The sequence below is a fragment of the Phyllostomus hastatus genome, unplaced genomic scaffold (genome assembly GCF_019186645.2).
Source record: "Phyllostomus hastatus isolate PE091 unplaced genomic scaffold, TTU_PhHast_1.1 phas_contig_86, whole genome shotgun sequence".
Classification (NCBI taxonomy): domain Eukaryota; kingdom Metazoa; phylum Chordata; class Mammalia; order Chiroptera; family Phyllostomidae; genus Phyllostomus; species Phyllostomus hastatus.
Window position 1 is genome coordinate 42,770,587 of NW_025333977.1, and position 21,011 is coordinate 42,791,597.

Here is a 21,011-nt window from a genome sequence, read left to right on the forward strand (position 1 = left end):
AGCATGTTTTCTTAGTATAACAGGGAATAAAAATAATGTATGCATTTCACTGCCTCTCCCTTCCCTCACTGCTTAGGCAGATTTTGTTGTTAGAGTCTCAGTTTCTGGTCTCGCTGCACAATAACTCTTAACCAATCTATACTGCAAAGGACAGAGGTATCTCGGAAAAGGAAGGAGAGAAAACCCCTGGAAGATGACGGAGTAGAGATGCGAGAAACAACTCGCAGGCCCGGTGAGACCTGAGACAAAGGAAGGGACTGAGCCATGTCCACGGGGGCCCGAAAAGAGAGTTTTTAAAAAGTTTGTTGTCATTGGAACTCTTTAGCATTTTAAAAGTACTATTCCAAAAGATGTAAGTTGCCTTCTGACTTTTATTATTGGATTCCTGACTTATATTTCTTCTGAGTGTAATAAAACAAAACTTTAATCACCTACAACAGTTTATTCCAGAGTCATACGAAACAACACCTAGTACTGGGACTGGGGATGAGGAAGAATGGCCTGAATGAACCCAGCCTTCCTAGTCTTTTCCAGTGCTTGCTGGGGAAACCTCCCTCCCGGTTCTGTGAGTGGGGCCTGCGCTGCCAGAACTGACAGCAAGAGGGAGCCTGAGTCCAGGAGAAAACCAGGCCTGTGCTGAGCAAGCTGCCGGCACCTGGCACTGGAGCGGACACGCCAAGGTGGAGGGCCCAGGAATGCGGCATGGGGGCGGGCAGCAAGCAGCACAGCAGCCTGGATGCCTCCGCCTCCCAACACTCGGAGAGGCCAGAGCCTTGCTCTGAGGCACAGTGGCTGCCAGCACTCCAGCTGTCACGCGATTACTAATCGAACAGGCGTGTACATGCAGGCTGGACCCAAGTAATGGCAGGCGAGAGCACCGAGACTATGGAACTGGGCTTCCTCTCTGAGCGACACCAGCTGAGGGCTGACCAAGTGTGCATGAGCTCTCACCCTGCTGGATAAACCCAAAGTTATTGACAGCCAGCTCTGTGATAACTGCCATCTAGAATAGCAATGTCCAATAGAGATAATGTAAGCCACGTATGTTATTTAAAATTTTCTAGTAGCCATGTTAAAATGTTTTTAAAAAGTCCCTGGCTGGCGTAGCTCAGTGGATTGAGTGCGGGCTGCGAACCAAAGTGTCGAAGGTTCGATTCCCAACCAGGGTACATGCCTGGGTTGCTGGCCATAACCCCCAGCAACCGCACATTGATGTTTCTCTCACTCTCTATCTCCCTCCCTTCCCTCTCTAAAAATAAATAAATAAAATCTTTAATAAAAAAAAACTAATTATCTAAAAAAAATGTTTTTAAAAAGCAAAATGAATTTTGATATTTTATGAAACCCATGTACCCCAAACATTATCATTGCTACATGAAATCAATATAAAACATTCTTGAGATATTTTACATTCTTTCTTAATACTAGGTCTGAGAAATCCAAGGTGTATTTTACACTTCAAGCACATCTTCATTCAGACTAGCGCATTTCAAAGTTTTAACACTACACGTGGCTAACGGCCAGTGTGCTGGCCAGAGCAGGTTTGCAAGAACTGCAAGCACCTCAGATTTCAATCTGTATCACATAATCTAAGACAATGACTTTCTTACCAAACAGGTAAACCCACAGAATGATTGTTTTCTCAGCACTGCTGGTAACATTCTCTAACTGATGATGAAAGAGGAAAATGATCACTGTCCATTTACCTTCTTCAGGCTGTATCCTGCATGAAATATGATTGGTGGCAGCAGAACATTGAAGAAGATTTCTGGATCGAAAGTCATCTGCCAGGAAACACAAGGTGCAGTCAGAGAGAAGCTCCTTCGGGCCGCACGAAAAACGTGTTTTAAAGATACAGTTATATCACCTTCTCTAAGGCTGTAGGAGGCAGGGGAACATGCTGTTAAATTAGCAGAGATGAAGATAAGCGAAAATGTCAGCTTGGACCTTCACAAGGGCAGTCAACAGGAAAGGAATATTTTACAGGTAAAGCCTCTACTCCATTCCATAGCTAACGATGACAACGGCAAGCCTCGATAAAACGTCTCTGGGCAAAGAAAACTTTTTCCTTTTATTTTGCTTAGTTTTGTATTCCTCATATTTTAAATGTTTTTACTCCACCTTGTTTTGTTTTTCTGGTCAAAAGGGACTGGTAGTGCTCAAACATATTAGCTTCTGACAAAAACTTATTTAAATTTTTGCCAAATAAAATATTTTCCCTACTTTATCCCATTCCAAAGTTTAAAATATTTTTAGCCGCTGTGAAAAAACACATTTTAAAGTGAAACTGGATTTTCTACTTCATTGGCTTTTATTTCGATGCCAAAGTAAAATTGATCACAAAAATTTTTACTTGGTGTGAAGTACAATGAAATGAGTTGTAGAAATTTTTGAAGCCAGTATCTGCTAGTTGCTGGGTATTCTGAAAATGAAAACAGTTCATCTTTAAACCTTCCTTAGAATCATTCTCTTCCCCCTTCCCCCCTCGCCGCCCCCTCACACACACGCACACTGCATTCATCACTTTACCACCAAGGCCTTCTTACCAGTACGGTACTCATCGAAATCTTTCAGATGCATGGACTTCACATTGCACAACTGTAATGTCTAATTTCCTCCCCCTTTTATGCCTGAATTCTCACTCATCTCTGAAGGTGGATCTTGAAAGCTACTCCTCTCTCATGCTTTGATTTCCCATTCAGAACTGACCCTTCTCTCTTCTGTGCTGTTTCTGCACCTTGGGCCTTCTGTGCCCAAAGCACATGTGCTTTACAACATACTTCATGTAATTACTGTTTTGTGTTTGACCGTTTCCACCTTAAGAGGGAACGTATCCAGGGTCATAACGATGCCTTAGTCAATTCTGTGTTGCTTCCATTCCAGCTAGTGCTAGCTCATTGTTCAAAATATATTTTTTAAATTGAAAAAAAAATTACTTTTGAGAGTCGCATCTATTCAGATGAAATGAACTACGTGTGTATCCATAATATCCTCACACATCATAAGTATGGATTACACAGAAATTAAGAAAAGCCTTTCTTGACTCCATTTTCTAATGTGGACCGTACTGGGTGTTGCCAGAGTCCCTCATGTCCCGTCCTCAAGCTGACCCCACCACTCCACTCATGCAACAGTAGGAAGGGGCTATGGAGGAAGGAAGAGCCCTCTCATTGACCTAAGTACGCATCCACTAATGCTTGACCACATGTACAATGAGCATTCAGGTAGGTCAGCGATGGCTCACCCGTCTCTCCTTGACTCAGTCTCTTCATCCTTAAAATTACTATAATAATTGTGATATCTAATTTTAAGGTGGTTATAAAAACTAAATGAATTGAATTAGCATTTGTAAAGCCCTTACAGCTTTGCCACTTATTAAACATTTTAAGAATTTATTACTAAAGAAAATAAAATATGTGATTAAATATTTCAAAATTACTATTTGAAAAAAACCGCCCTGCTATCAGGAATTCTTAAAGGTTACAACTGTGTCAAATTTGGGCAATGATCTTACTTTTCCTTCTAAGTTTACTCTTTTTTTCTAAGATAATCTGAAACAGCCTTGCTGATTTATTTTTATGAGGCCTTTTGGAGAGTATGTCAATTGCACATTTGAAGTTTTTAGCAAAGACATGTATTCCTGAGAGCTGGAGGGAGGAGGCCATGCAGCTGTGATCACGTGGAAGACGGGGTTCTGGTGGTGCCACATCACATCTTGGAGAGAAAGTCCCTGCCTCAGCAGTTTTTCTGCAAAAATCAGGTGGATCACTTAGCCAGAACATTTCAATAAGCAGAATACCCATTCCATGCATGCAGGTTAACTAATGTGCTATGGAATTGTGTTTTCTGGAGCAGCCAGAGGAAACTGGCGGCTGGGAATGGCGTGCAGCACACGAGGATTTATTTATATATGCAAAACAGATTTGTGTTGCTTTCAGACTGGCTGTAAGCTTAGGAGCTGCTAAATCAGAGTTCTGGGAGTGACTCCAAACCCAGACAAATTCTCAGAAATGGCTGGGTCTGTGCTGCACCAACCTCCAGATGGGGGTTCCACATGCCGTTCTCTCTGTGTTCAAACCACGGCCTTGGAGACGAGACTGCTTTTAAGGCCCAAACAATGAAAATCTTTCATTATGGTATAAGGGGGAAATATCTAGGACAGGGTGAACGGGAGGAACAGAAAGGTAAAACTATTTCAGCTGAAGACACTAGTCGTGTGGGATATAAATCTCACTGACCAGCACCGTCCAGCAGAACTTTGTGTGATGATGGAAACATTCTGTAACTGCACTGCACGCCAAGGAGACACTAGCCACACAAGTTACTGAATAATGAAACTATAAGCTAGTGCTGAAGAAGTGAATTATTTTATTTTCACATCTGTGGCTAGCTGCTATTGGACAATACATTTATAAACAGTTGCTAATTTAAAACTCCTATCATTCAGTTTTTAGATGGTCTACCATCCTGTACAAGGTGTGTAATTTGGAACAATGGGCCTGAGGCTCTCGGATGGAAGATTTACGGATGCTTCGCAAAAGCAGTGAGGTTTTTAAATATTGGGTTTTGATTTTTTTTAAATCCAGATAATATGGGGGACACAAAAATGTCACTATGTTCCCCAGAATGCAGGAGTGGCACCTGTGATCTCACACATGCACTGGGATTAGGTTAACCATGGCCTTGTCCTATGTTCACAGAGATACTTAACTTGAAAACTCCCAAGAGTGGAGAGAACATGTACCCAGTTTCATCCTCAAGTTCATCCAAAAAGAATAGATACACAAGTCTGGTTGGGCCTGATTATTAAGGCATCCAGTACCTCAATATGACTTATCTGGGAAGAAATATCAGTGTTTTACACAGCTACTAAATAAATAAACACTAAAATAACAACCTTTATAGAGGACCGTGATTTATGTGGCATATTACTTCCAAAGAGACACTTTAAAAACATTATTTCATCAACTCTGACAACATTCCTGAGTGGTAGCTGGCAAATGCAATCATCCCCATTTTCCAGAGACAGGACCAGAACACACGGCACGCCCTGTGCCAGTCCGTGCGACGGAATGTCACTGGGAATGGCGTGTGCATGCGTGGGCAAACTGTGTTCTTTGTGAGGGAACACCAAGTGAACATAATTGCTGAAAGCAAGACTTAAGAGTGTTTAAGGGAATCTGAGACTCAGAAGTAGGCTTTCATTATTTCAGCAATTCCTAAGTCCTTTGGAAAAGTAAAAGTGGTTAACACAATGATGTATCCCATCATCTCCAATGCTTTGTTCATTAAAAGTTTAACAAGTCCCTTCTCTGCTGAAAAGTACTTCAAGATATGTGATGGGTGGACTGAATGAAAAAAAAAAAGACACTGTGCAATTTCAGTATGAGGCAGGGAGCTAAACTATAATGGTTTTCTAGGACAGAGACAGCAGTCTGGGCTTGGTGGCCCCACAGGGGTGCTTGACATGGAAACGGCACAGGAGCTGGGTCTTGAATTGGGTAAGAGACCACTGATAGAGCATCAACATAGAGAACCCTGCTCCTTTGTCTGTCCTGGGGGCCGTGGGCCAGGTTCACGAGCCACAGAGGAAACTGGCAGCTTCCTGGAGTTTTAGTTGTACATGAGAGCAAGTAATTTGAAATATTTTAAATATTAAAATAAATGCAGCTATATTAAAAAGTGAAATTCAAATGTGTGTGTATTTTTAATACAAATAGGAGACTTCAAAGAGATCAGACTCCCTCGGGGCAGGCAGCTTTGGGATGCTGAGATAGCTCAAGGTGGGCATTTCCCTTCCCCTGCACAAGATACAATTTGCTGTGAGAAGCACTGGGGAGGGAGAAAGAATAGATTCAACGTGCCTGATGAAAATGCAGCAGATGCTGATTAAGTGACCGTGGTCTCTCTGAACTTCAGTTTCTCCACTTGCAACATGGGTGTGAAATATCTACTCCTTAGAGTTGCTTTTGTGGATCAAATGTAAAGACAGGTGCATAGGATCCTACCTAGTACCAGTCCTGTTTGTTTCTCAAGAAATATTCACTGTACTTGAATCTAAAATGAAAGAAACTGCTGGAATAACGTGTTAAGGACAGAAGGCACAGGACATGTTTGGGGAATAGAAATAGACACTTAGGACTCCTGAGGGACAGAAGAGGAGGTTAAGGCCTAGCACATGGGCACGTGGGCACTACCCACACTATGAGGCTCCCTCTGAAACAACAGAGATGGATTTAAACTGTGTTTATCAAACAATGAAATGGCTACTGGGAGTATCAATCTGTGTAACTTCCAGTAGACTATTCAGTAGTGGGTATAGAAGTGTCCATACCATTTTGTAAACAACATGTCACCTGAGAATCTGTCCTGCAGACGGACCTGCCCAAGTGTGGAATGACATAAGGATGAGAACATTCATTGTAGGTAAAAGAAAGGGGAAAAAGAAAGCACTGAGGATAACTGAATCTTGGACTGGTTAAAGAAATTATGGTGCAGTCTGTGAAACTGAGTCCTATGCAACTGTTAGAAGGTTGAGGAACTGACATGGTTGCTGCTAAAATTTGTTGTCAAACCAAAAGAGCAAGGTGTAGAACAGCATTCTGGCACATGTGACAAAAATTGCTATGGGCCCACCACACCCCATGGCCCTCTTCTCCTGCCCAGACACATAGACTACACTTCCTTGTGGTCATGTGGGGCCATAGAACAAAGGTCTGGCCAACTGAATGTGGACGGATGCCACAGAGACCATTCCCAACCTGCCCCCTAAAACTCCCTAGGTCTTCAGTGTTCTCGGTCTTCCTGCCTTTGCTGGCTCACAGACAGCATCTGGCAGAAGTCCCACAGCCATGGGGACTGGCAGAGCCACCAGATTAAAGGCTACTATGACAATTAGTGGTTCCTGGGGGAGACTGTAGTGCTCCTCTCACTGGATCCAGACATGAGCAAGAAGTAAACCTTTACTGTGTTACATCGTTGAGATCTGTGGGTAGTTTGTTGGCCTATTCCATGATTTGTGTAAAAACGGGGTAGTCTATCATTTACTTGTATATATATAAACATAAGTATACATACTATTGGTTGCCTCCTGGAAGGTTAAGGAGAACCTGGTGGCAGGAAAGGGGTGAGAATGGAAGGATTTTCTGTGTGTACTTAATGAGGATGACTTTCTCTGTCCTGGCTTCATATCTATGGCTACAGAGGGACCACTGCTCAGAGCAGTGCATGCCAACATCTGTACCATAGTGACACACAGGAAATGGTTGTCTTGGGTCAACAGGGGAGATTAGGGGAACTTATGAAGCTACTGAGGGCTGAAAAGGTGAGACTAAGTCTCTGACTGTCCTGGGCCTGAGGACAAAGCAATTGAAACCCCATGGTGCACCTGTGACCCATCAGCACGCCAGCTGGGAAGCACTGTGCAGGATGTAATGCTCCTGGCCCTGGTCCCACCCCAGGAAAGGCAGTGACTAGTCTAATCAGTAAGTTCGAGAAAAAGAATTGAGAGAGTGTCACTCAATACCATTGCCCCGCTCCCCACTGATGGAATCAGCCTGCTTACTGAAAGTGCATGTGCCTGGCCCCTCCAGCCCTCAGCTTTGAAAAGAGCAGAACCCAGCTGGAGGCCTATGCTGTCCAGTGGGGTCTGTGACTGGATGGGTAAGTCTTTCTGATTCAGGAGTGAAAGATGACAAGCCAGCTCTATTTCATCCAGCTTTTGATCTCCATCTTTCTCATTCCTGTATCTATGTCTCAGCTAGTTATGAAATCAGGGAGATAGAGATATTGAATGACCCCTTTAAGATTCCAGCACACCCTTTTGAACCTGTGGAACCTTGAGCCACATAAATGTATTATCTACTCAAAAAATAGAGATATTTTCTTTCTTTTTTCTTTTTCTTTGTTTTAAAGAGATGCTGAGATTTGTTTGAAGGGACCTCAGAACTGGCCTGGATGAAGGAAAACCACTCTCGGGTGGTAGTCACCCAAAGGAGCACATGGTAATGATAATGTGACTGAAGGTGGCTGCCTTGGAAAGGAAAGAAACAAGCCCAGAAGACATTCATTCATTCAACAAGTCTTTACTTCAAACAAGCCAGGCTGTGGCAGGAGGATTAGCCAGGCTTGCAGGTGAAATAGAGGTGAAAAGGAAAAGCCCCAGAAGGTACCCCTGTCTCTGCACCTGAGTGAGTGACACAGCCTGTGTGCTTGGGGGGGAGCTGACCTGGCAGAGGTAAGAAGGGGAGAAAAGCTGAGGGCTGAATGAGGCCTCAGTTCACTGAGTGTGAGGGATCTGGGAGAAACTTGGAAACATGTGCTTGGTGGAAAGGTCAGAGACAAAGAGAAAGGCTCCAGAATCAGCAGCATAAGTGATTTCACGAGTGTAGATGGGCAGTCTGAGGGAGTGAGTGTCTCAGAAAAGAGAGGAGGACTGGGGACAGAATGCTGGACAGGGGAGAAGCAGAACCTCCATGGAGGGAGACAGTGAAGGACCAGAACAAGGAGGAGAATGAACCTGGAGCCACAGGAAGACAGGGAGGGCAGACGGAAGGGCTGCTCCCTCCTCAGAGTGCCTGGGCTGCCAGAGTGAGCAAACGACAGTACAGGCCACCCCGTTACACTGCAACCTCAGATACACAACACTTTCTCAGAATAATCCTACTACTGCATTTGGGACATACTCTTCCCCAATTACTCATTGTTTATCTGAAATTTAATACATGAAGAGACAAAGAGGCAAGAATGAAAAACAAAATGAGCCTGTGTTTTTGGGCCTCACTGTCTGGGGGAATGACGGAGGGGCAGCTGATTCTACCTACCCTACGCTGATGCCAATGACTGAGGAAAGAAGTCTGAGCACCCGGCAGAAGTCCTCTGGATTTCCTAATCAGGAAGTGGTTATTGATCCTTTTCAACTGGTTTCAACCCAGAAGTGGGCACGAAGGGTTGAGGAAAGAGTGAGCAAGAGAACATAGCAGCAGTGGGCTCTGGGCCCTGGGTTGGGGGGCTGCATGGCAGGCTCTTTCAGGAACCTGACCGAGGCCCCTAGATGGGAAACAAAAGAATGCAGGCCACAGAGGAGGAGGTGGGGGGACCAGTGAGGGTGGACATGGGGGTGGGGGGTAAGTCTAGGGAGGTGAGGAGGTAATAAGAGCTGCCAAAAAGACAATGAATTAACATTTTGTAAAACGGGAGAAATCCTATGCCCAACATTCAAGTCTGTGAACTGACCACGTTAGGAGATGGTTCTTCACCGTAAAAAGCCTACTTTCATTCATTCCAGATGTTTCCTAGAGAGCCCTGGTGCTAGCGGGCACTCGTCTGAGAAATAAGTGTTACCTCACATAGGTGCATGTTTAAGAAATACTTAGTGTGACAGTCACACAGGGGTTTGCAAACTGATCTCTGTTGACCTCCAGGTTCTTTGGAGAGGGTGGTGGTGACAGGAAGTGGGGATTGACACCCTGGAGGCCCCTGGCCCTGCCTTCCAGTTTCTGCCTGAGCAGCCGTGGTCTCTCCTCTTGTGCACACTGTGCACAATTTTCAGGTTTTCCTTGAATGAAGGGATCCTGTGCTTTAAAAATGTTTGTAACCCTGACCTAATATTGTCCCCCAGAAATTTTAAAGGTCATGTGAAAGGTCACTGGGTCACTCAGAGGCACCACTGAACTTAGAAATCCTAAACAAGAGCTCTCTCTTTGATTGTATTATAATGTTCTGAATTTTGTTCTAAACAAGTTTTAAATGGCATGTCAGAGTTAAAGACTCCCTCTCCACCCTCTCCAGAAGTAATCAATACCCTGAAGTCAGAAAGTGTTCTTTCCATTACTATATCTTATACTTCATAAATACAAGTATGCATCCAAAAGCAACAATTAGTATTATGTTGGGAACCGCCCTGCCTGGTATCAGAAGCTGTAACCCCCACCAAGGCTAAGGCTGAGGGAATGACCTTGGACCATAAGCCAGCAAGCAGACAAAAGCTTATCTCTCTGGCAGGAGCACCACTTCTGCTTCTTTTACTTCACCCTGCCTGGCCCCCAATGCTTGGTCGGTTAGCCAATGACGGGTAAGATTCCCCAAGGCGGGAACAATCTAAGACAGGCATGATCATGTGGGAGGCCCCCAAAGAAGGATTTTGGGGGCTACAGCAAAAGTGGGTGATGGACCCCTGCCCCTCGGCTTTGACAAAACCTGAGTCCTCATTGCCTGCGAGAAAATCTCCTAATCTCTTGGCTACCTTACTTTCCTTGCTCCACCTAAGCCTGAAACAATGACAGAGGGTGGTGTAGCCCTGTGCTGGAAAGGGCGGGTTTCCCAGGCAATCAGGCCTAAGAAAGAATATGTAAAATCCTGTGAAACCTGCTTTGTTTAGAATGCAGGTTTCAATGAAATGATAAGAGTCCAAGTAAGAAGTAAGTTTGTTCCTCAACGTTTTACAGCTCTTTAGCTGTCTGACCCTGACTCAAACTAGGCCCTCAGAGTTCTTTGTTATCTATTGTTTGATCCTTACTTCCTGGTAATGATTAATGAGCTCTACCTGAATTCCTGTGTAAATAAACCCAATAAAAGCCTGCTCGGGCAGGAGAATGGGGTGCTCTCCACTAGAGAGAGTAGCTGTTTCGTCCCTATTTCTCCACAGGACTCAGTTGTCCGTGTATATGTTTTTCTCATGTTTCGACGAGCATCTGCAGCATTCCTCAGTCACTGCCGGTCGGTGGCTGCGACAGTATTATATGTGTATTTTATAATTTTACAGAAATTTAACAAATACTCTTTTGCATTCTTTTTACCTACAACACTGATTTTAAGAGTGAGCTACATTCTTACCCATTCACTTAAACTGCTGTATAGCTTTCTAGTATATGAAGATATCATTATTGTTTTTTTCCCTTTTTTAACAAGAGAATTAGGTCAGGTTATTTCCCATTTTTTTGCTATTATTAAAAATAATACAAATGATATTCTTGTGCTGATGTCTTTGTATACATGTGAATAGAGGTAGCACTGCCTGGTGTGGCTCAGTTAGTTGGGCATCAACCTGCAAACCAAAAGGTCACAGGTTTGATTCCAGGTCAGGGCACATACCTGGGTTGCAGGTTTAGTCCCCAGGCAACCAATTGATATTTTTCTCTCACATCAGTGTTTCTTTCCCTCTCTTACTCCCTCCCTTCTCCTCTCTTTAGAAGCAATTAAAGAAAAAATGTTTTTTAAAAAGGAAATAAATAGAGGTAGAACTCCTGAATAATAAGGTATATGAATCTCAACTTTTCTAGGCATTGCCAAATTACTTTAAAGTGATGACACCCACTCACACTCCCACAGCACAGTGTAAGAGCATTTCCCCACACTCTTGCCAATACTTAATATTAACAAATTTCTAACTTTTGCCAGCAAATGAGGATGAGCTGATATCACATTATTGTTTATTTTGTATTTCCCGTGACTAAGGAACTGAGCATATCTTCCTTGTTTACTAGCCTCTTGTGATATCCCTTTAGTGAGTTTTTGGGTTATGTCTTTTGCCCAGTATAACTTTTTCTCTTTAAATAGATTCTTTAATAAATCTGGTTGCTCTTTTGTTTTGGTTACTTACATTTCAAGTATATTCTTCTATTCTTTTACTACTTTAAACTGTTTAACTTGTATTTTAACATTGCTAATGGTATCTTTTTCATGCAAAAGCTTTTCATTTTAATATAGTAAAATTCCATTTTTACTTTATGATTTCAACTTTTGGTAACTTCTTTAAGAAATCTCTCCCTATCCTGATGTCATAAATATACTTTCTCCAAAAGTTTCATTTTATCAGCTGTTTACAGTTAAGTTTTTAATAACCCAGCCCAAGTTCATTGGTTATATAATGTGAAATAGGAATCTAACTTACTCTAACTTCTCCCACATGAATAGTCATTTGCCCCCAAATACTCATAAGTAGTTGGTAATTCATCCTGACCCTACCAATTTCCATTTGCTCGTCTGCCGCTGTCCAGTGCTTTTTCAAAGAGTCGTAAAACATTCACTCTAATGAATATTTAATGTCTATTATCCAATGGCCAGCCTGTTTAATAATTCAAAATATAGGAAAAGCTTTATACAGTCAGGTAGTCTCTGAGGTATTAGTTACCCTAAATTTAAAAACAACTCAAAAATCAAGCACATTTACATCCCTCACTGTGCATTTTTCAGCCTAGGAAAGGTTTAGGGTATGATAAAAATTAAGAAAGCAAGTAACAAAGGTTTAGAGATTGTTTGGTTTAATCTACATAGAAAAAAATATGTAAAAAGACTGAGTGAAAATTGAGCAAAATTTACAATGTTTGCAAAATGTTGTGAGATTATTTGAGTTCCTCTTTAAAAAAAAATAAATTTTTCTGTCCTCATATGAAGATCTTGTAAAGTGATCATTTAGGTCATTATACCACAAATATAGTAGAATCACTAATAAAAACCACACACATTTTTAAAGCAACAAAGAGTTATGAATATCTGACATAGAATGGAACCTTTTAAAAAGTTAGGGATAAAAGGTAACAAATAGCATATGAGGTGCCCTGGCCAGCATGGCTCAGTTGGTTGGAGCACTGGCCTATAATGCTTCAGGTCATAAGTTCAACTCCCAGTCAGGGCACATGCCTAGGTTATGGGTTCAGTTCCTAGTCAGGGCACATGCAAGAGGTAACTGATTGATGTTTCTCTCACAACAATGTTCTCTCTCTCTCTCCCTCCCTTCCCCTCTCTCTAAAATCAATAAGCATGTCCTTGGCTGAGGATAGAAGATGATGATGATGATAATAATAATAATAATAATAATAATAATAATAATAATAATAATAGAAAAGTTAAGAATTGAGGACCCTGATTTGTTAAGATTTTTCAGTTTGATAAAATATTAGAAGAGCCTGATATAAAATATATCAGGTAAGCAATAAGTGTTTGTTAAATGGTTAACCCATACCATGTCCAAATTTATTATTATTTTCATTCTTTTCAGAAATTACTGCAAGACTGAGTATAGTCCCCCAAATAGAATACTTACTATAATGAATGTCAGTGGTTAAAAATAGTGGATCTCAGAAACATATACATTTTTCATTAAAGTTTGTAGGAACAGAAGTAGATTATAGAGAAATGGCAAGAAAACAATGTAGACAAAAATTTAATATTCATAAATTAACACTGAAAAGTTGTGAGAATATTTCTTTTCAAGTAATTAAAATTCCAGAAGTTAGAAATACACTGTTGTGAACATTATACATGCAAAAATGACAGGTATAATCACCAGTATTTTATTAGAGGTAGACAGTGTCTACAACTCCAGGCAAAATTAAGTGGAAAATTGAAAACAAAACATTTACATAGTTCTACATATTTAATTTGACAGCATGGGGTTGTGAAAAGAACATTGAACTCAGAGTCAGAAGACCTGGTCCTAAGACCAATTCTGCCACACATCAATCATGACCAAGTCACGTAAGCTTTTGGGGCATGGGTTTCCCACTCTGAGACCTGGCTGGCGGCCATATGTGCTCGCCTCTAGGAATAACAGTGAGTTTGAGGTGGACAGTGCAATAAAGAAAGCCTTGGTAAGTAACCAACTACCTTGGAAAGGAGAATGCACACTCATCATAACTTAGGCAGGGCTGAAATTAAGAGTCTGTCTTCCTCACTCATAGGCTGGTATAGTTACCACTTGTCAAACTAATTATAATAACAATTAAGAAAAAGTAACAATGCAACATTCCCATAAGATTATTACAGTTTTAAAAGAGCCTTCATACATAGTCTCTCATTTCTTCTTCTCAACAGCCCTTTAAGATAAATACCCCATTTTTACAGAGGTGGAACCAAGGCTCAGAGTTAATGCTTTTCCCAAAGTCACATACCTTGTAAGTAGCAATACTTAACTCAAACCCTAGATTCTAATGGTGTGTCCACCACTTTGTTGATAACAAAATGGTAACAAAACTAACAATTAATATGTTTTGAGGACTTACTAGGAACCAGGCACTATTCTAAATGCTTTACATGTATTTTTACATTTGCAACTCACAATGACCCTACAAAGTAGTTAGAATACCCCATTTTACAACTGGGAAAACTGAAGTTTAGGGAGGTTAATTATCTCACCCAACATCACACAGCTCATAAGTGTCATTTGAACCAAGTAATATGGCTCCAGGGGCACCCTCCTAACTACAAAATCCCGCCTGCCATCCACCTGCCAGCTCAGGTCACCCACTCCACGGCTGGATGTGTCTTCATTAACTGCAAATACATAACAGCCACCTAGGTTTTCCAGGTGGTTGCTATAGCACTCAGTCCCTGATAGCTCTAAAGTCTCCTGTGTTTCTACACAAGATTCGTAAAGGATGAACTTACCTCTGTTACCTTTATGATTCTTTTTTACTCACATAACTGTACATCCTGACTTGCCTTGGCAGCACGGAGTTGTGAAAAGTAAGAACAGTTTCAGGTAATGCCTGTTGTCCTGGTCTAATTCTTCATCCCACCCCTCTTCACTCTCAGGTCCCAGTTAAAAGACAAATGATATTGTTTCCCACTCCTAACCCTAGATACCCAGACTCCAGACCTTTTCACTGACTATACATAACCTGGTTTGGCTGTTGGTCCCTTGAGGGTCTTCCCTTTCTTGTGTGGGTCGCCTACCTCCCCTACCAGCTGTGGTACAGCTACAGCCATGATAGTGGGGCTCCATTCCAAGACCGACTCAATATCAGCAGGGGAAGAAAAGAGAACAGGTGGATATCAGGAGGGCCTGGTCCCCCAAATCACCAAGAATCTTCATTCTTCAGTACTCAAGTGAGAATCACAAAAGAAAAAAGCATCCAAACATGATGGAAACTTATGCATCAAGAGTGAATTTCCCACCCCTTCCCACCCCACTCACTCCCCACCAATCAGGAATTGATCCTAATCTTGGCCAATCTCTAAATTAAAGGCAAAAGAAACCAAACTGTGGTTTTTAACTCTCAGAATATACAGGAGCACTGAAGTCCCACAGGCTTTCTTTTTTGCCTTATAATTTGTCTGAGTTGGCATTATCTTGTGTGTCCTAGCTTTGAAGTGCATGCAGCTTCCCCATTACAAGTCCTCTCGGGAGCAAGAGGCCTGGGGAAGCAGGACAGGGAAGGGCTGAGTCAGCAAGAACCGCAGTCCCAGCAGGAACACCTGAGGGGCCTGGGAGTGAAGGAGAGGTGCTGGAATCAGCAAAAAGCAGATGCCACACAACCTGATTTCAAATTAAAATGACCAGTTTTTCAAATGCTGTATTTGCCTTTAAAATGGTGCATTACAAACACCACCGAAGGTTCTTTATCATCTCCACTGCAAACCTCTTCCCCAGGGGGAACCAAGCTTGTCAAGGGCAGATGTTAAGCAGAGCAATTATTTACAGTACATCTAACACCAAACATAACTTCTTCTCATTTATTTTAAAAAGCAATCCTCTAAAGTAGGTATCGCTAATTCCTGTTTTACAGATAAAGAAAAACAGGAGAAGTTAACTTGTCCAAGGTCTCAATGTTAGAAGTGGTGGAGATAGGATTCGGCCATATATTTAATTGCAAAACTACAATGGACTGAATATTTGTGCTGCCTCAAAATTTGTATGTTGAAAACCACCCCCAAGATGTTGGTATTAGGTGTGGGAGGCCACTCTGCATGGTGTGGGCCCAGCGCCCACTGGGAGATGCACAGGACCCACACCCACGGATAGGCTTTCCTGTGAGGAATCAGGCCTGCAATGTACCTAGGCCGCTGCGAGTCTCGCTTTTTGCTAAAACTCCCTCATCCTGAATTGAGGACATTTACTGCAAAGCAACTTCCTAAAAATTATGCTAAATGTTCCAAGGATTAGTATAACTGCGGTCCAACTACTTTTTGCCTTTTCCTTTGCAAATATCCCTCTTCTGTGATGTGATTACCAGCATCCTCTCCTTTGTTTTCTGTACAAGGTAACCACCTAAAGCGAGCCTGCACATAGTTAATGAGGACCTTCTTGTAATGTGCCCAGTAAGACAATAAAAGCTCATTGGAGCGAGGGCCAAGGCTTTTGCTCCCCTTGAAAGAAAACCCATGCTGTCCCTTTTCTTCCACCGGATTCAGTAATCCGTGTGAATGTCTCATTTTCATCCGTAATGACTCGGACCCCATGAGCCAGGGTCCACATCAATTAGGAGGCAGAGGCATTAGGAGGTGATTAGGTCATGAGGGTGAAGCCCTCATGAATGGGATTGTTGCCCTTATAAAGGAAACTTGAGAGAACTGTCTCATCCTTTCCACCATGTAAAGACACAGCAGGAAGACAGTCATCTATGTACAAACCAGAAAGCTTGCTCTTATCAGACACCAAATAGGCTGGCACCTTAATCTTGGACTTTTCAGCCTCTAGAACTGTGAGAAATTAACACTTGTTGTTTAAGTGACCCAGGCATTTTTGTTATGACTGCCCGAATGGACTAAGACAAAAACATTATGTACTACCGTATATCACCTCAGAGGTAGTCAGAGTTTAACCTGAAGATATGAAGCTCTAACAGTAGAATTTTAATACAATCATCATGTGGGAAAGGACTTTTTGATAAGGTGAAAAATAAGGTATTTACTAAACACTCAGCTCTCAAGAGCTAGGGCAAGCTCCTTTTAGCCCCCCACAGTGTCTTTTCCCCCCATTACATGTTAACTCATAATTTAGGTGCTGTTCTTGAGCACGTAAATTATACACAGATTTCTAGCCTACGGAAGGCATAAGAGAACAAAACGTGCCCTCCCAAAGTATGCCTTTTGGGCATAAATAGTATTTTGAGCTGATTATTTTGAGAAACAGCACCACTGGATATGCTCTGAAAATAGCCTTGTAATTACCCTTTTGTAGGGGAAATTTATATTAAGAAAACCTCTATTTTTCAGGCTGTCTCCTTCTTGTTACCAGGAAAAGAAGGATGACTCTAAATCACAAGAAATTTATTAGTGGGGACGGGATAACAACCTCACCCTGTTCACAGTGCTTTTCCTGGTCACCTTCCTAAAATGTGTCACCCCACACCTTTCTTTCTTTGTTTTGGTTGAAGATGAATTCTAAGCCACCTTTTTGAGCTACTTATCCTCTAGACTTCTCCAATGCACAAGGGAAGAACCCCCCCAAAAAACAAAAAGGAATTATTTTCTGAAGGGTGGGCCACTTGTAGTAGAGCAGAGGTGTCCAACCTGCAGCCCACAGGCCATATGCAGCCCAGGGTGGTTATGAACATGGCTCAACACAAAACTGTAAATTTACTTAAAACAGTATGAGATTTTTTTGTGATTATATGTCACAACATCAATTGAAATAAATGTACATACATTCTCACTATTTGTACGCATGCATGCACAATCATGCCTTGTTCATTTCATCACTATTTGGCAGCACTGACATTTTCAAGCAACTATTTTCAAGAACAAAATGCATTAAGAGTAAAATTAGAACCACAGTATCTGATGAGCCCCTTGAGAACTCACTGAGAATTGAAACTACTTCTATCAAACCAGGTATTAATGCACTGGTTTCTCAAATACAATGTCAAACACCCCACTAGTTTTATGTTGCCCTCTTTTCTTTTACTTTTACAATAAAAAAATTTAAAGATCACTGATATTTTATTACATACATATGTACATTTTCTATGTTAGTAATTGGAAACTTGGGACCTGCTCAACGATTTTAAAAGATTATCGAAAGGGGCACAGCATAATTAGGGTTATTATGTAAGGACGTTTTTGCTTGTCTGTGGTGGTAGACATCACAAAAATTATGCATGGACCTTTTTTTGCTCATCAGTTTTCACTAGTGTTTGTGTAGTTATTGTGTGGTCCAAAACAACTCTTCTTCTTCTTCCAGTGTGGCCCAGAGACGCTGAAAGGTTGGACACCCCTGTAGTACAGGATTCCCCAACTAAGTACGTGTTCTAGGAACCCATCTGTATCAATATACCAGCTGGCATTGTTGTGAGAGGCCTCAGTGAATTTTTTGGAGACTCTTTTGATGTGTTTGCATCACTTCATGATGGGCTCTCAGACCAGCGCACCTGCCCACCGCGTGCTGAGTGTTCAGCGGTCCTTGACCAACAACAGCATGACCCCCGTGCCCCACCCTCCCTATTTACCTGATCTCACCCCAAGTAACTTTTTTTGTATCCCCTGATGAAAAAGGCCTTAAAGGGAAATGTTTTGCCAATGTGGAAGAGGTGAAACAAAAAAAAAAAAGCCAGCAGAAGCACTAAAAGGCATCAAAATCAATGAGTTCAAAAACTGTTGAGCAGTTGGAAAAACATCTTGGTAATGTGTATTGCATCGGATGGATAGTACTTTGAAGGCGACTAAAGTTTAAACATGTAAGAATAAACACACAATTTTTATAAGTAAATTCCGGGCTTTTGGGGTCCCCCCTCATATATAAGAAATAAACATGTTAATAAACTTCTATTTGTTTGTCTCTTATTAATCTGGCCTTTATTAGAGATGCCTTACTCAAGAACCTACACAGGCAGTAGAAAATATATTTTTCTCCCCAAAAAGGGCCTGTGTGTCAATCATGGGACTCCTCTTCCCCGAGGCCTTGTTTCTCTGCTGTGAGGAGCCCTGCCAGCCCTTCAGGGATTGCCACGACTGCACACAGCCTCCTCACTCCAGGCCACGTCCGAGCAGCCCACCTCCAAAGACAGAACAGGTTGGTATTTTTGAAGTCAGGCCATGCAATCCAACTGAGGATGACTCAGAAGGGCCTTCTAACTCCAAGGACTTAGCCTGCATCTCAGCTCCACATCTCCCTGAACTGCTCAGGCTTCGTCCCCCTTCCCTTCAGAAGGTGCTGATCTCAAGGACGCTCAAACCTCCTGCCTGTTCAACTCCACTGCAGAGTCTGCTTCTATGGAAACCAGCATTCAGCAGTGTAAAAGAAAGGTGAAGAGCACCCGAATTTGTGAGACATTCTTGCTCCACACACCCCCACATGGGGCAGAACTCCGTAAACCAGACAGTATCCAGTTAGTCTTATAATCAGATATAGACCTCAGTGGGGCACAGGAGATGCCCAATACAAGACTGGCCTAAATGGAACAGGGGCAAGCCAGTCAAATGTGGATGTTCCTTTGGGCCCACTGTCCTGCGCTGACCAGTGTGGGTCCCACCCTCTGGCTGCATGGGCTGCTGACAAGGAGCTGCTTTCTGACATTAAGGAAGAATTGAGAAAGACAGTCAGCTGAACCTTATATGACTACTCATTGGAGACCAGAAATAATAAATGAGCACTCTTGCCACAGTTTAATGTATTAGAAGAAATAGAGCAAAGCGGAGCAGAATTGAAAAATTCCTTTTAAGTTTTATCTACTCAGACTGAAAAGTTTCAGGGGAACTCTGTCTTTGTTGCTGCCTTTCTCCCCCTCTGTTTATCTCTCTGGCACCCAGCCTCCTTTTCTCTCTTTCTCTCCAGCCCTGCTCAATCATTTGGAGATGAGACTTCCAGAAATTCAAACAGCTGCGTAGCAAACAGGCATCATTGAACCCTGGTACTTCCCTCTGAGGGGAATCTGGGATGGACAGTTGGATATACATAGATCAGCAACTAAGATGGGGCCAAGGAGCCTCTGACAAGCCAAGGATGACACTTTATTATTTCCTCTACTCACTGGGATCCAAGGGTGTCTGTCACATGCCAGCGCCCTGACCTGAGCTGGGAATACTATGTGACCACAGACAGCTTTGTCCAGAGCCTATAGTCTAACAAGGAGACTGGTATTAACCCAGAATCATAGACATAGATACCAACTTATAGCTCAGCTAAGACACAGTGGGAGGACCACAGGTGGGGCTATAAGACGAGAGAACCGGGCACTGGAGTAGAACAAGTCACTGGGGTGACTTGGAGTGGGACCAAGTGCTCCCATGAGCTAATCAGGCCCCAAGACCATTAAGGGTCCCTGTACACATGATGCTGCTGAGACCCAGAATATGGGGCTTAAGATTTCAGAGAACAGGTTTTTTTAAGGAAGTTATCAAAAATAGTTAAAATAAAAATAAAATTTTAATAAAATATGAGCTATTCTACTGATTTCTGAGTTGAGGTATGCATATGCTTAGGGAATATATAAAGAACATTGTATATTTCATTTTTATCTCCTTTTAGAAATTCTGGTTTGATACTGCTTTGTAATGTACATAATACAGTCACACAGTAGTACTTGCATCTCATTTGTAAATAAGCAGGTGTACATACACTCAGGAGTGTCTCACTGATGGGGTGGGTGCATAGACAAAAGTTTAGAAATTAGTGCTTAAAGTATGTAGCAGTTACGTGGTGGTTAGTAAGAATAATCACTATTTACGGAGAACTTATTACATGCCTGGCATAGTAACCCTTTATACAAACTATTTCACTTAGTCCTTTTGAAGTTGGTAGTAGTATTGCTTCATTTGGGGTTAGGTCACACATGAAAATCACCTTCTTTTAGGCTAAAGGTAGACCTGGGGTTTGAACCCCAGAACTCTGGCTGTAAAGGGGGGCACTAATCACCATATATGCCATTTCCCACCACACATGTGTTGATGTTTAAAAAGCACTATCTTGGTTTTTTTTCAAAAAGGTTACTTAGGAGGGATACTTTATTGAAGGATAGCACATAATAAACACAGGAAATAGTATCAAATGACAAGGTATGAATCATACCTTTTAAAGACTGGCCTCTCAGGGAACATAATCACCATGGTCTTGAGTTGTACGATCTCGAACTGAAAAGCACAGGGAATTGGAGAGAACAGCTTCAGAGCCCCCAGGCACCAACTCCCTGCCTCACAGCCATGAAACCTGTCCTTCTGTACCAAAGTGGGCGGCAGCTGCTCAGCATCCCAAAGCACTGGTCCACAGTGTGTCCTCGGTGTGCTCTGCTATGCTGGCTTCCACAGTTCCTAGGAAAGGTGTCTGTAATACCACGTTAAGTCCTTCTGGAACTAGA

General features: G+C 42.2%; 1 protein-coding gene across 1 annotated transcript in view; it reads right to left on the minus strand.

The window, feature by feature from the left end:
* The window catches only part of SLC9A9 (solute carrier family 9 member A9), a 528,656-nt gene that overhangs the window by 482,096 nt on the left and 25,549 nt on the right, over positions 1-21,011 (minus strand). The window contains exon 3 of the mRNA XM_045851938.1: positions 1,707-1,784. Coding sequence (XP_045707894.1) covers positions 1,707-1,784 — 78 coding nt within the window. The remainder of the gene's footprint in view (positions 1-1,706; positions 1,785-21,011) is intronic.